This window comes from Xiphophorus hellerii, chromosome 12, assembly GCF_003331165.1.
Source record: "Xiphophorus hellerii strain 12219 chromosome 12, Xiphophorus_hellerii-4.1, whole genome shotgun sequence".
Lineage (NCBI taxonomy): Eukaryota > Metazoa > Chordata > Actinopteri > Cyprinodontiformes > Poeciliidae > Xiphophorus > Xiphophorus hellerii.
In genome coordinates this window covers 30,816,970-30,832,080 of record NC_045683.1, presented here as the reverse complement: position 1 = coordinate 30,832,080, position 15,111 = coordinate 30,816,970, and the positions used below count along the sequence as shown (strand labels likewise).

The 15,111-nt window shown below is 37.8% G+C and overlaps 1 protein-coding gene across 1 annotated transcript; it reads left to right on the top strand.

Moving 5' to 3' along the window:
* Positions 1–2,323: 2,323 nt before the first annotated feature.
* figla (folliculogenesis specific bHLH transcription factor) lies at positions 2,324–8,648 on the top strand. Its single transcript, XM_032578369.1, has 4 exons — positions 2,324–2,770; positions 5,937–6,083; positions 6,167–6,256; positions 8,448–8,648. Exons 1-4 carry the CDS (start codon positions 2,585–2,587, stop codon positions 8,646–8,648), a joined length of 624 nt encoding a protein of 207 aa, XP_032434260.1. The 5' UTR covers positions 2,324–2,584.
* The last annotated feature ends 6,463 nt before the right edge of the window (positions 8,649–15,111 follow it).

Genomic DNA, 15,111 nt, shown 5'->3' with positions numbered 1-15,111 from the left:
CTTTATGACATCACAGAGGCATCCTTAGAAGGGCCTCATGACACAGACATCATTTGAAGTCATGCTGATGACATTATTGTCAGCAGCATGGCAACTGTTGCTAGGAGTAATAAGCATGCGCTATGAAAAAAAAGAATCTGGGCACTAAATACATTTTTCCCACAAGTCTGAACTGGAAGTGACCTGCGCAGCTTCGCCGGAACAGGTTGGGCCAGGGAGCCATTGGTCCCTTCACTTTACCCCACTACCCATTTTTAATAATAAATAAATTTCGCTGCGCTTCCTCTCCTGTATACTTTGCGCTATTTTCATTATTCAACTTTTATACTATTCAGCTTGCTCTCCTAATGCCGGCTATGTCTCTTGGTATTCATGACCTTCATACTTTTTAGAATATTCAGCTTTTTATGAATTTTTCACCCAATGGGAGAAAAACGCTCAATCCTGTGGCAGAATTGAGAATTACAATATAAAATGTCCCTTGTGTTTCACAGTGGATGTTTCAGATCCTGCTTAATAATGGCAATCAATCATCCAGCTTCAGTGCTGTCATGGAGGACACAAGGCAGCGGCCATTTTGAAGTTGGGCAGTTAAACAGCTATTATGCTGTTTGTCACCTGGGAATAATTTGAGCTTCTGACAATGTTTTTTTCGTGCTGCGTGTGGCATGTTTTTTGTAGTCACCATGCTAAACGATGCCTCCAAACAAATGTTGATATCTCAGGAACCTTAAAAGGTTTGGATTTCATTCACTCAGTGTCAGGGGCTCAACTACATACTTTCTGAGTTGTATGCGAACATGTCATTAGGGCCCCCATGTAACCCTTCTCACTCTTCACAGCGCCAGTATAGTCTTGGTTGGTTGTTGTCACCTAGTGTGATATAAAATGAAATTCTCACAATGTGATTGACTGCATGCAAGTGGTCCAACAGCTCCACCAGCGCTCCTCAGAATTCTTTATTTTTATTTTTTTTAGATGTGATCGTATAGTTTAACAATTCTTCAAAAACAAAACAAAACATTCTTATTCCATAAATCAAACAGTAAAATAACAGATAACTGCTACAGCAGTTAACAGTTAACATTTAACAGTTACATTCACAAAACAATTTTTTTCCTCTAATTATATATACATTCATAAATTTACACTTTGAACCCACCTAGTGTGATATAAAATGAAACTCTCACAATGTGATTGACTGCATGTGGTCCAACAGCTGAAAAACAAAAGACACAGTTAGCGTGGTGACCGAGCGGTCAGCCACAAACACCAACTGGCGCAGCTCCCACTCATAGGGTCATATATAACTTTATAAATTATATTTGTAATTGCTAAATGATCTTACAGTATTTCGTTAATTGTTGAACTAGAAAAATATGACGCTAAGTAAAAAATATAGCGAAGAGCTGCCTCTCTCACACCTCCCTCCACCAGCGCTCCTCAGGATCCTGGTGGGGGAAGCCGAGAGAGCGTCTGAAGGACCCGTTGCATGCAGTCACTCATCAAACCACTAGGTGGCTCTAAACACATGGATACAACAATCTCATTACAAACACATACACACTATTATTATTATTATTTTGGGCAAAATTCACATACACATTCATACACACTTTTCTCTCTGTTACACCCATCCCTCACCCCATCTACATAAACTTGTACAACTCATCTTTAATTAAAGTATCAATAATAATAAATGTACATATATGTGAATAAATGGCTGCCTACAGGGCAATTAAAAAAAGAATGAAACAAAAAAACAGGGCAATATTTCATCATTTAATATATAAGTGAGCCAAAGAGCCATTTCTGTTAGCCTGTGTCTAGAACCGCCTATGGGCGCCAGGTCTGAGGTGATTTTGTTAGCATGTTTTCTATCATTCTCATAGCTTGATAGGAAGCCTGATCCAAACTGGCAACCCACATGAATAAAGTGGTGAAATAATATTGACCACAAAACACTGTATTTATAAAAGATATCAACGTTTTTCCTACACAATCGTAACAAACGCTTGTAATGTTGAAAAAATAAATATACAATTTAAATGTAAAATAAAAAATAAAAAATAAATAACGCGCCTCAGCGCGTTCTCAAAGGGCCGCTGCCCAAGCTGCCTGTAGGAGGGGAGAGCGGCTGGCAGGAGGGGAGGGGGCGCCTGATCACTGCTGTTCCTCTATTATTCATCATTTCATACACAAACATTTTATGCACAACAGTACATAAAATGCTGAATAAAAAAAAAAAAAAATCCCCACATCGTTTTTGCGCCCCCTCTAGTGCAGCGCCCCTGTGTGACTGCATACAGTGCAGCCACTTTTCGCTCCACTGATTAGTGGCGTTGTTGTTAAGCGCATCTTAAAATGGCAGAGGTGAGAACTCATCCACATTGAGGGTGTCATTCAGGTAAGATCCGCTACAGTTGGTCGCGAGCCTACTTAGCGCAACGGGAAGTCCAGGTGTGCTCGTGAGCTCTCCCGGATGTCAAACTCGGGGCGTACTCGCGTGCGCCGACCGAAATAACGGGAAAAGAAGAGTTTTGTGTTTAGTTTAGTTTTTCTTAAGTTAACGAGAGCTGCTACAATGAAGGTTCCAGAACCAGAACTAATGAGTGACATTCTGAAGCGGCTCACCGGGGAGTCCGCTCTGCCCCTCTACCGCAGCATCGAGAAGTTCAAGCGGAGCAGAGACGGGCTGTACTATGTGGCCGAGGACTTCAGCGAAACCGTAAAGAAGAGAGAGTTGGTCAATGCCAAGGAGCGACTCAGGGTGGGTACTGCTAAACTATACTGTGTGACTCTCGGTAGGCGAATTTCTTGAGCTGAATTTAAAAAATTAACAGAAGTATGATTATAACAAGTGCATTTCTTTCATAGACACCCAGCGACAATATTCGGGTCACTGTATCAGAAAGCTTCAGTTAAAAACTATTTTTACTAAAGTCATGAACATATCGTGGCATATCCTCCACAACTATGGGGAAGACTGCTGACTTTTTTATTACTGGAATATTTTATGGAAAGAAGTAGTGGAAAGAAATGCACACAAGATCGTGTAGCAGAGGCGATTAAAACATTTTTGGACTTGGAGCTTCAAATTTGTTGAGCTGTACCTCTGACTAGCAGCATACACATCACAGAGAAACGTGAGTTGAGAATAATTTTATTTAAAATTGTTTTAATAACCCAAATGATGCTCACAATTGCCTATAGGGTTCTCTCAAAAGTTTCTGAATTGGAGAATAAATTTGGCTAAATTTAAAATGCATTTATTCCTGAAATTATTTAAAAGTCATATTTGCACAAATTAGAGGTACACCTAATGATTATCGATTAATCTAAAAATGTTTTGTTCGAAGTCTGAAACAAACAATTTAGTTTAATCCAATGTAAGTCTAGTGGAAATTAAAATATTTTCACCAAAGTAACAAAAAAATGCAATATTGAAATATTATTTTTTTTTAAAGCATCATATGGAGAACAACCCTGTAACAAAAATACTTGAAATGTGAACAGATTTACAGTCTGACATGAAATCTCAACCAAAAGTATGTCAAAGAAAATAAAGTCCAACACATTTAACAAATTAAATGAAACCATGTTGCATTCATAATTCTTCATACACTTTTTTTGGAACAATACTTAAACAGGTCTTAATGATAAGACTTTTTTTTTTTTTTTAGTTTATGCTAAAACTGCAACATTGTTCAAAAATAGTATAAGTGCAGATGTAGCTTTTCATAACTAAACTACAAGACAATAACTTTTCAAACACACAAACCCACCTAAACATTGGAGTGGAGGAATGTCAGCATTTCTACATGCTCTGCTGTCAGACGTGTTGGGAGTATTTTTGTAGCAATGATCCCTGCCGCTGAAAAGAGGCTCTCAGATGGAGTTGATGTTTCAGGGATTGATGGATGGATGATTTGGCAGGTTGAGTGATGGTGGCGAACCTGGCTTCATGTTGTTTCCACCACTGGAACCGGCTCTCACCTGCAGCAATAGCTATCATTGTTCACTAGAATACATGAGTCTCTTATTCCTCACCATGCCACTGTCCACATCATCGTCTTCTTCGTTGCTCTTGTGCTCCTGAGTCTGAAACTAACAATGCGTCTGGCGCAGACCTTTTCTTTTGTAAAACTTGAGTCATTTTGGTCAACGGCGAGCTGACCTGTCCACATCTTTCTCTTTCTGATTTGGAGTGCAGTAGCCTGACCTTTGACTTGTACTTTCAGGATGTCTTCTGATAAAAGAAGTTTTAGCTTGTGGATGTAAGGGCAACAGTAAAGATATTTGGTCTCATTCTGCATCTTGAAACAAACACCTCTGCTACAGATGTTTAAAAACAGTTGACAACGTAAGGAAGGTTTTCCCACAGACTTCTAGAGACCTTTTGTCCCAGTTGAGGTAAAGCAGAGGATGTGATGTAAGCCTCTCCCCTCAGAGAGACGGCGGCTTTCTTACAGGGATTGACAACTTGCTCCAAAAGAGTCGGCTGGTCAACCTTTAGATCCAGGTAGTTGTTTTCCTCATGGTGTGACTTCTTCTCTGCAACGTTTTCAACTCTGCCAGCAATCTTTTCTGCTGTGTTGCTCCTCCAGCAACCTTGTAGTTAAATTGTATGAAATGAGCTCAAAATCAAGTAACAAAGTGACAGGTTGCTCCCCAGTTTAGATGCAACTACTTGTCCAGGCACCTGTGGTGAGTGATTTTTAATACAACATTGTTGAGATTTTTTTTCACCCTGTCAAGAGTTGCCTCATATTTCTAATCCATTAAATCTGTAAAGTAGTGTCTAGAGGGAAGTGTGTATCTGTAACCCTTCTCGCTTTTCACAGCGCCAGTATAGCCTTGGTTGGTTGTTGTCAACAGTTAACAGTTGCATTCACAAAACAATTTTTTTTCCTCTAATTATATATACATTCATAAATTTACACTTTGAACCCACCTAGTACGATATAAAATGAAACTCTCACAATGTGATTTGACTGCATGCAAGTGGTCCAACAGCTGAAAAACAAAAGACACAGTTAGCGTCGTGACCGAGCGGTCAGCCACAAACACCAACTGGCGCAGCACAAGAATAACATTTGAACACTTTAAAATGAATCTTTTACTTGTCAATACACAGACAAGACATATGAACTATATATAAAAATGTCTATCCTTGTTTTTACTTGACCCAGTAATTTCCACCTGTCATTATGTCTCAGAACTTTACATAAACTCAAAATCATACCAGGTCCTAATAACTTCTCAGAAGTGATCATGAGTCTTGAAGCACTGCAACATCTGTAAATTTTGCTTTGCACAAGTGAATAGAATTATGGCAAATTATAAAATATCAGGCATAATTTTACATTTCTGCACATGAATCACAGCTGGTTTAGAGATGAATAAATCTGACCAACTGTGATCTTTTGGAATGATCTCTCCAAAACTGTATCCTAGTCAACGCTTAATGTGTTTATGTGTAAATTGGTACACATTTTAATTAAAAGTATATTGTCTGCGATGTACTGGCGACCTGTCCAGGGTGACCCTGCCTCTCGCCTGTTGAAAGCTGGAGATCGGCACCAGCAACCCTTCCAAGCCCAATGGGTGTAAGAAAATGGACAGATGGATGAATATTCTATTGTCATTCCACAGTTTAAAAGTTCATTTTACATTCATAATGAATGCATGTAAACCTCTGAAAAGCGTATTATTGGAACGTCTTTTTGAGACTTAAAAAAAAAAAAGTTAACATCAAACTTAAAGCAGTTGAATTTGATCAGTTACTTCTGCCCTATTTAAAACGACATGCTCTGTAGCTATTTTTAAGTTATGAAACTGAAAAATGTTGCTGCTTCTCACCCCGCAGAAATATTCAGTGTTGCTATTGTTCTTGCCATGCTACCTTTTGTCATGTCTCCTTTGTGTCCATGCAGATCAGGAACCTGAACGCCATGTTCTCCCGTTTGAAACGCATGGTTCCCCTAATGCGGCCTGACCGCAAGCCGAGCAAAGTGGACACCCTCAAAGCCGCCACCGAATACATCCGGCTGCTGCTTGCCGTTTTGCGCGATACTGAAAATGTGGGCATTTGATTCACGGATTTAATATAACACACATCTGTTCTCTCCAAGGACAGTACTGTGATTGGTTTTCTTCTTCCTAGAATGATGGCATGGGGACCGATTTCCTAAAGAATGCAATCACTTACAGTCAGACTGAAGGCCTGGGCAGTGACTTATGGAGAATGGATGATGTGAGTGTTTTGTTTTTATTTTGCACTCCTACCAGGTGGTTTGAACTCGGCTTGAACTTTAAAACTACAAACCATCTGCAGCTGCTTGTTACTGCAATAATTGCCTTGTTATAGATGGAGAAAAAAACAATGGAATGATAAACACTTTGTTAAAACACCTTAGCACTCTGCTGCAAATAAATGTTTACCCTGATTCTCTACTGTTAAAACCCTAACCTATGCATCTTTGACGTTTTGAACTATGAAAAGGTAAAAAATACTTCAGTTAAAAAAAAAAAAAGCATAATAATATTGAGACAAATTGTTCTGTGTTGCAAAGTTTACATTAAGCTCAGAATAAGTCCCCATGTGGCCAGAAAATGGACATCAGTTTTGTATTCAGACACTCAACTACTCCACCCACAACCTGTGACTTTGGAGAGAAAGAACTAGCGGTCATTTGGGATTTCTTTAGGAGGTTTTGAGAAGTCTGAGGCTGACATAAAAAATAAAAAAAACAATCTCAGGGTATCCAGCATACCTCATTAACGGTGGCTGTGCTTTGCTAGCACTGGTGGATCTGCTAAAACCTCCCGGAGCTGTAAAATAATTGTGAGGGAAGTTGAATTGCAGTTCTTCATGCGATACTTGCCTCTGTTAATCGTTGCACTGCGACCCTCTGGTGTAGCATCACAAAGCTATTCATAGCTGCAGCTGTCACCACTACAAGCTGTTCAGGACATCATTGTAAAGCGTTTAATGTAAAGCCAAGCTGAGTGGACATTATCTTTCTAACAGTTTTTAAATCCCCAGTCAACTCAACTCACACTAATCAGGTTGCTGCTTCATTTACCAGCCAAGGTGACAGGAAGTGACCCTCAGCTTCACTGATGTAATGAGGGACTGATATGATGTAAAGCTTAATTTTATCTGCAGAGAACAGCTTTCTACTAACTCTTATGTCTTTTTTTATGTTTTGACATCTACCTCTTCTTTGGTGTCATCAATTGCTCTGTTTAGTAACAGTATTTACTCGTACTGCTGTGTATCCCTTCAAATCTTTAGAGTGGAGCTGTTTCACTTCCTGTCTTGTCACCTGGTTCAAAATTTAGCTGTCATCTGACAAAAACACACACACACACACACACATTTAACTGTAATGATTCATTTTCATTGGCTTTACTTTGCCTTTAATGTTTTATCTTTATTTAGTTTCTTTTGCTATGAATGGTTTCATCTTTGAGCAGCTGTATCAGAATGGGCTTCACTATCTGTTTTTGCTTCCAACACTTTGTGCAGAAAGTACAAGAAAGTCTGTTGTGCTTTCTGCAACTGATTTCGATTTTCCTCTAAATCAGTTGCAAAGCTGAACCAGCGTTGGTGGTGGGCCTGGTTGGGTCTATAAAGGCCGTTTGAAACCTTGTCGTCACTTGATCTGTTATAGTGCAGGCAGACTGAATGGCTGCCTGAAATATACAGGCAGCATTATTTACCTCATCACCTGCTTACATTGCAATCATGTTTACTTTTACCCCCATTTATTACAATCAAGTTAACACGAATGGATTTGACTTTTGGTTGTTTTGCCCTTTTACAGTATCAAATATGCACAGTATTAGGAAAAAACAACAGAAGCACTCTGCTTAAAAAAACAGATTAGCTGGCAAAGTGTTTTATCATACATTATTTTGTCTGCTCACTGGCAGGACAGTCTAAAGAAAACCAAAAAGGTTATTTCATGTGGACCTAAACCTACAGCCAAAGCATAGACCAAAAATTATACATCTAGTTCACACTTTATTCATCTCTAACTAATTCACTTATACATAAGCTTACATTTTTTTCTGTGGCATTTTATGCTAGCTGTCCATTGTTTTTATTTGCTTAGGATTTTTCTGTGTGACTGTTGGATGGTTTACGAAATGTTTGTTCTTCAGCTTCTATAAAATCAACTTGAGCTGCTTTTTGTATGAAAAGCTCTCTCTAAAGTCCTATTTTTAATATTGATTGAATTGTCCACACCAAACTGACTGACTATGCATATTAGCAGAAGAATAGGCTAGTCAAAGCCTAGATCCCAATCCCCATCAGATGCTATGCTTGTCTTTAAAGGCATACTTCCAATTTTTCCTAATTGAGAGACATTGCCAACTTTTAAAGCAGAAAGAAGTCCTAACTTTAATGTTTTGTTTTGGGGTTTTCCCTCTAAAAGCTGCTGAACATAGACGATCACCTGGAAGACGGCTTCACTTTGCCTCCAGAACCGGCGCCAGAGGACGGTGAAATGCCCAGGCTGGTGTTGCAACACTGTGTGATGCCTACATACCAGCTCATCATCCAAGTTGCTCCTGATCAAGCTCCGGTATTTACTCAGTTTTTCAAGTATTATTTTTTCTTATTTATTGTATTCTGAACTGAAAAACCAGAAGATTCTACCCTACACTCTCGTAAGATTGAGTTAATTTCGTATTGCTTGTGAAATGTTTCACATTGAAAAGGGGGGAAAAAAAGAGAAACGAAAAATATTGATTCCTCTTCAACCTATTAAACCTATACAACTAATTCAAAGCGATAGCCACAAATGTTAAAGCTGAATTATTTCCTGCATGTTCTAAATGAAAATAAGTTCATATTACTTTTATTCATTCCCTGTGCTGCATTTATCCTCTGGGATAAAGTAATGTACGTTGGCATAATCACACCTGGTCAATTAGCGCCAGGACATGTCATGTCTTCTGAATAATCTTGGATCTCATGATGTCTATTTCTATTAGAATTACCTCTAAAATATGTGCTTTGTTTGCATAAAACATGGGTAGAATCTGAGTTTCAATCTCTATTTCACAGAATCAGAGTTTGTGTCATATACTCTTAGACTATAAATGTCTATAAATGTGCTAAAGACTTATGTGGCTCACCCTAACAACTGTAATGTGTTGGTTCTTGGTGTTATGGTGCAGTAGTCACTGGAAGTAACACTTTTTTCCCCTGAATCAAAGAAGCTGCTTCCTCTCAGCATCAAAGTTTATTTTCCCCAGATCGACTCGTTTAGGGAATCTGAAATGAAAGAGTTAAGAAATCTTCTGTTAAGCATTTTAGTAAAGAAAAAAACCCAATAAATGTAAAAATGCTATAAATGCATTACAAAACTGTAAAAGTTTTAAACTTTTTTTCTTCTTCCTTTGTTTCCTCCTCTAAGGTGTTGGCCAGCCTGCGTGTGATCGTTTTATTTGGTCAAGTTAAAAAAAATTTAAAATCCCCCCCCAAAAAATTGTGCTTACAAAACATATTTGTCATGCACATTATTGGAGAAAACAAATGTGTTTTTTTTTACAAAAAAAAATAACTTTGTCATTAAAATTTTAGTTAAATTTCAAAATTGAGAGCAACAACAAATTTCAAGAGGTTTAATGCTACTCGTAGATGTACCAAAAATATCCAGTATGGTTCGACACACGTGACAAATAGTGTTTTTCCTTTTCTTTTCTTTTTTTTTTTACCTTTCTCTGTATTTAAAGTCCTTTGTTTTTACCTAATATGCTGTCCAGTCTTCATTCCAGCTAAGAAGGCATATTGAAGAAGTTAGCAGGCAAGTGGAGGACAAAAGTGTCCAGAATGACCTCAGTCTGTCCTCTGCCTCGTCATTCTTTGAGTTTCATCAGTGGTCAGTGGTTAATACTTGGGGGGAAAAATATACAGTAAAACTTGACTCAGGGGGGGAAACTGGTTTCTAAAGTGTAAAGCTCTACATGTCCACTTCCTCCTTCAGGTCATCCAGCTCTCCGTACCCTCTGCACGCCTTAGTGCTGTGGGGAGCAAAACTTTCCCAAGACTGGAGTTTACTCCCACCACATGATTCAGAGTCAAAAACTACCTGTTTAAAATGTTACACTGTATGTAATTGTTCAGTTTTATTCAGTGTAATTTTAATTATTTGCTTTGTTTATATGGGGCTTTAAATAAAACTTTAAATGTATTATTTAAAGTTTAACAGACGGGTAACTCTGAGCTTTTAGATGATCAGTAATAAAACAATATCCCCACATTTGTTTTTACATTTTGTTTTTTTAGATCTCTGTGTAAGTAAAACTACATTTTTTTTATTTTTTTTTTAGTCTTATCGCCTTATTCTGAAAGAAAAGACATTTCAGGCAGAAAAGTTTAAAACTTAAGCCACGTTTACACTGCAGTGAAAAGTTTAGCTCACTTTTTTTCCCTGTTAAAGTCAACCAACACAAATCTGTCTTTGTCATTCAAGTTGGTTGCAGGTTTGTGTGTCTGCCTTAAATCTGACACAAATCACATCCCTTATTTTGGCAGCTTTATTTCAATAAAGCTGCCATTTCATCTCACCATCAAGTTACACAAGTTGGTTAGTTTTGTGTTGTAGGTCAATGTCCACCATATGTAATGGACATAGCAGACATGGTATACCCAGGTAATGAGTATAGTCATAGTTTTATTGGCTCAGAGTATACAACACCCCACGCCTTAAAACACATGCTGAATCTGTGTTTACATATTTACTTTTGTAAACACAATGCGCCGCCTGTTTAATGGCGACTGCATTTAAGTTAATACGTCAACAAATGCACACGTTACTACTTGACCCAAAGAGATTAGTTTGATTTAGTGATGTTCAAGTCTCCAAGTACAGATCTTGAATATGTCTGGTAAAAATTGTTCTCTTAAAACCGCAGTATGTAATTTTTAAAAAATGTTTTAGCCATGTTTGTTAAAACTGCCACTGTGCTGTGATATTATAATGTAAGACAGATAATCTGTGAAAAGATCAAACTCCTTCCTGTGTTCCTGCAGAAATGTCCTGTTCTCCAGTCAAAAATAACCAGTCAGAGTCAGGAGAAGGGTCTTTGCTCTGTTAATCATACTTGTGGTAGCGCTGCTAAATGTGCTTATGGAAGAGAAACAACTTACCGTTCCAGGAAAACCATTTATTTACTGTCATATGTGGCCATGCTAGCTAGCCTTACCATTCATCTGTTGTGGGGAACTCGTAGGAGAGCAGAGAGCAAAGGGGAGGGTGTGAGCAGCATGTACACAAGAAGGATTGACAGTGCCAAGACCCTCCTCCTGGTTGTGATTGGTTGTGTTTGACAGTCGTGTATTTCTGCCAATGGCAGTAGGAGCACTAGGGGAGGCAGATCACGACATGGTGACGGTTTTAACAAATATGTAAAACATGTATTTTTTATTTATTTATTTTTTAAAATAAAACTTACATACATTTATGCATTAAACTCGTCAAACACAGCAATCCTAAACTTACATCTAAGCTTCCATCTGTACATGTCTCTGCTGTTTCTCAATTGGAATATAAGGTTGGTTTAGTCATCGACACCTAATTTTCACTCTTAAAAGGCTGCATTTTTCTTGTTCAGCAGGTCTAACTGTGGATGTAAGGCTTGTTATTCAGGAAGCATATCACATTATCTGACAGACGAATCTTGAAGAAAAAATAGATACGTTTGACAAAGGGATCCTGTGGGCATTTGTTTCTTTAGTTTTCCTCCAATAACAGTTACACCACTGGAGTTTGTCAAACTACAAAAGCAATTCAAGAATGTTTGTGAAATGGTCTAATTTTTCAGTTTGTAACAAAGATTTCTGAAAACAAATTGAATAAATTTCTAATTTAGTATTAATCAAAAATAATCTAAACACAACCATGTGAATGCACCCCCCCCCCCCCCCCACACACACACACACACACAAAAAAACTGTGCAGTCTTCCAAACAAAGACTTGCAGCCTTCGTTTACAATTCTCCAGAGATAAGTTCTGAAACAACGGGCAATCACAAATGTTTGATTCCAAAAGTGATCTGGCAGAAATGTGCTACAATTATGTCTGGCAATCAGCACAAAGCATTTGATTGTCAGACATCTGGAAAACAGTCGCACTATCTTCACAAGTGCCTCATCGTCTGATTGGATAATTTAAGGTGAAGAGGTTTGAATCAAACCATGATTTATTATTTTTTTATATACTTTTTCCCCCACAGAGGTCACACTTGTACCATTGTTATGTTAACAGAATTGATCTTTCACCCAGACTTTTAGGTTTTAATGCAAGTTTGTGTTTTTCACCAGAGATGACAAAATGGCGCATCGACTTAAGAGTCTTGATCAGGATGAGGATATCTGAAAAGATTTGTTTCAGCTTCAAATATTAATTATTGAAAGTGATTATTTTGTGTTCTTTTTGTGTTATCTTCTAAGAAATGTGTCAACTTTATCTTTTTTTTCTGTCTGCTTTATTTAACAGATGTCTCGGCCTTGATGGGCTCTTTGATCGGATTGGTTAAACCAGTGTTAAAACATCTGCCAGGTTGGAAATATCTATTATATATATATATATATATATATATATATATATATATATGTTATTATCCTACAAGTCTCATTTGTATATAGATTTGAACTTGATCAATAGTGACTGAAATTCCAAATTTGAGTTTATAAAAACATTTTGAAATTGCAAAATATGTGAAAGCCCACACTTTCAAGCAGTTTTTTTTAAAACTGGGATTATTAAGTTGTTTAATTTTTACAGCAAAATCAGAGCACCTTATAAAAAATGAGAATTATTATGAGGTGCTCTGATAAAAATAGTGATTTAAACAAAACTTTTTGGAGATTTTTGGCATCTAGCGCACACTGTGTTACCGTTATATGTGGTCAAAAAGTTATTGGATAAACAAACTTCTTCCACTTTTCTTTTCCCTAGAAATCTGCATATTCTATCCTAAAATATTAACACCAAAGTTGAGCTATTGTTCTACTGAATTTAAATGCATTCCTCTGCTGCCCTCTTGTGGCGGTGAACTTTAACTGCTGCCACAAACTAGCGTGAGTGGAATCGCAAATGACGTCCCATTCTTTAATTATTTCTGATGAGCCTTGTCTGATTAGAACTAATATACTAATTTATTAGTTCTCATATCGCTGTGTATATAACACTTAAATTTAATCACCTTTAATCAAATGAGACAATTGTTAGTTCTCACTTGCAATGTTTGTTTTTATTGAGGAAAGCATTAAAAATATATATTTTATGATGTATGACTCAGTGTTGGCCGGTCTTTTAAAATCCCTTTAAAATGTGGACATTTGTGATTGCTGCGTTAAACACTTTGCCGTTTTTAACAAAGCTTTCCTGAATCTCAAGAAAATAAACATATTCTAAGGTAGTCACTGTAACTAAGCTGATTGGACAGAAAACTAATATCTCTGTTGTTTTCAGGAGCTGCTTTGAAGAAATCATTGAGAAGAAATCTTTTTTTTCCCTTTGGTTTTATTTAATACTTTTGTTCAAATCTAAATTTCTTTGTAAATGTAGCTGTTTTGTTTTCTATTTGAGCCCACTGGATGCAGAACGTTTACGTTGTAGTAAAGCTCAACAAATATGTTGGTTTGACGTCAGTGTTTTACTTCATGGATGAGCCATCGGTTTCATTGATCTAAACTGGATCAGTAAAGATGAGAACAAAAAGTTGCAATATTGATGTTTTATTAAAATTACCACAGGAATTGTAAAATTATCAAAACGTAAATTACGGTGCATGACATACTGCATTATATAGCACTTGGATGGTCATTTCAGTGGAAGAATATATTTACATGTCGTCACTTAAAGCTGTGGAGTAGTTGACCTCTGATACTCAGTTCATGAGTTCAGCTCAGTTCCTTGCACTTTGACCTGAACACTGCTGTTTTTATTTATTCTTTTAATGACAAACTTAGAATGCGTGCCACTAACACTTAACCATGCTCCAGTTTGGGATGAATGAAAGACACACCCTGTATTTTTCTGGGACAAACTCAGGACATTTCGTGTGTAAAAGAGCTGCAACAACATTTTCCTTGAAGACGAGCTCAGCGTGGCTGCTTAGTGTGCGAAGGCAGCAGAGAAAAGCCTTTTCTATCAAACTCATCCTGTTTCCAGTTACAATCTTTAAGGTCTCTCTCCACGTGATAAGTTAAATTGAATGGACAGGGTTTGGAAAGCCAGGAACCTGTCTATGTAAACAGAAACCAAGCATTAAATCAAATGAACTCTGCAGACTATAAGGCAGAATTGCCTTAAGGCACAAATCTAGGAAAGGGGAACTTCCTGGAGATCGCCTCCCATCTGTGAAGAGAGAGAAAGGTTTTTGTGAGCGAGATGGGCGCAAACCTGAACTCTGTGGGGAGAAGATCCTTCCAGAAGAACCAACATCTGTGCAGCAACTCGCCAATCAGACCTCTAGAGGGACCAGTCAAAGCCACTCCTTAGATACAGGCACATAGTAACCTGGCTAGCTTGGCAGAACACACCTTAAAGGGGCAGCATTGTTTTCTAGTCGCATTGTGCCATAAAATGGCACTATCAATTAACTCTCTTACCTTCAGATGTTGATAATATGTCAAATATGAAATATGACAAAGAAATTTGACTTTCTATTTTAATACCTCTAAATTGAGGTGTTTAAAAACTCTTGCCCTTTCTGAATCTCCACCTTCAGGACGTTATTACAACATGGCTCCTTTATGAACCATTTAATGTTTTTACCAGCATTGCACTGAGAAGTTGCTCTTATAACAAGTTCAGCTGATGCGCAGTTCCACCAGGTGTTTGCTAATTGCTGCTGGCTAGTCTGAAGGAGCTGAGTGGGGGAATCACAGAGGAGAGCTGCTCTGTGAGGCAGAAGCTTAGAAGCTGCAGCGTGAGGAGGAGCTGCACCAAGGCAGGGCTTGGTCCACTCATTTGTTTTCCAAAGCTAATGGTTGTCATGGAGATTAAAGGATTCCTCAAACATGCATGAAAGAATCAAAGCAACACTCCAGGTGGGAATAACATGATGTAAAACTCAAACGT

Bases quoted from the DNA above. Each gene is read 5' to 3' on its own strand.
- figla (XM_032578369.1), top strand. From the start codon at position 2,585: ATGAAGGTTCCAGAACCAGAACTAATGAGTGACATTCTGAAGCGGCTC. The intron at 6,084-6,166 runs GTGGGCATTTGA...TCTTCTTCCTAG, and splicing joins TTTTGCGCGATACTGAAAAT to AATGATGGCATGGGGACCGA. The intron at 6,257-8,447 runs GTGAGTGTTTTG...TCCCTCTAAAAG, and splicing joins ACTTATGGAGAATGGATGAT to CTGCTGAACATAGACGATCA.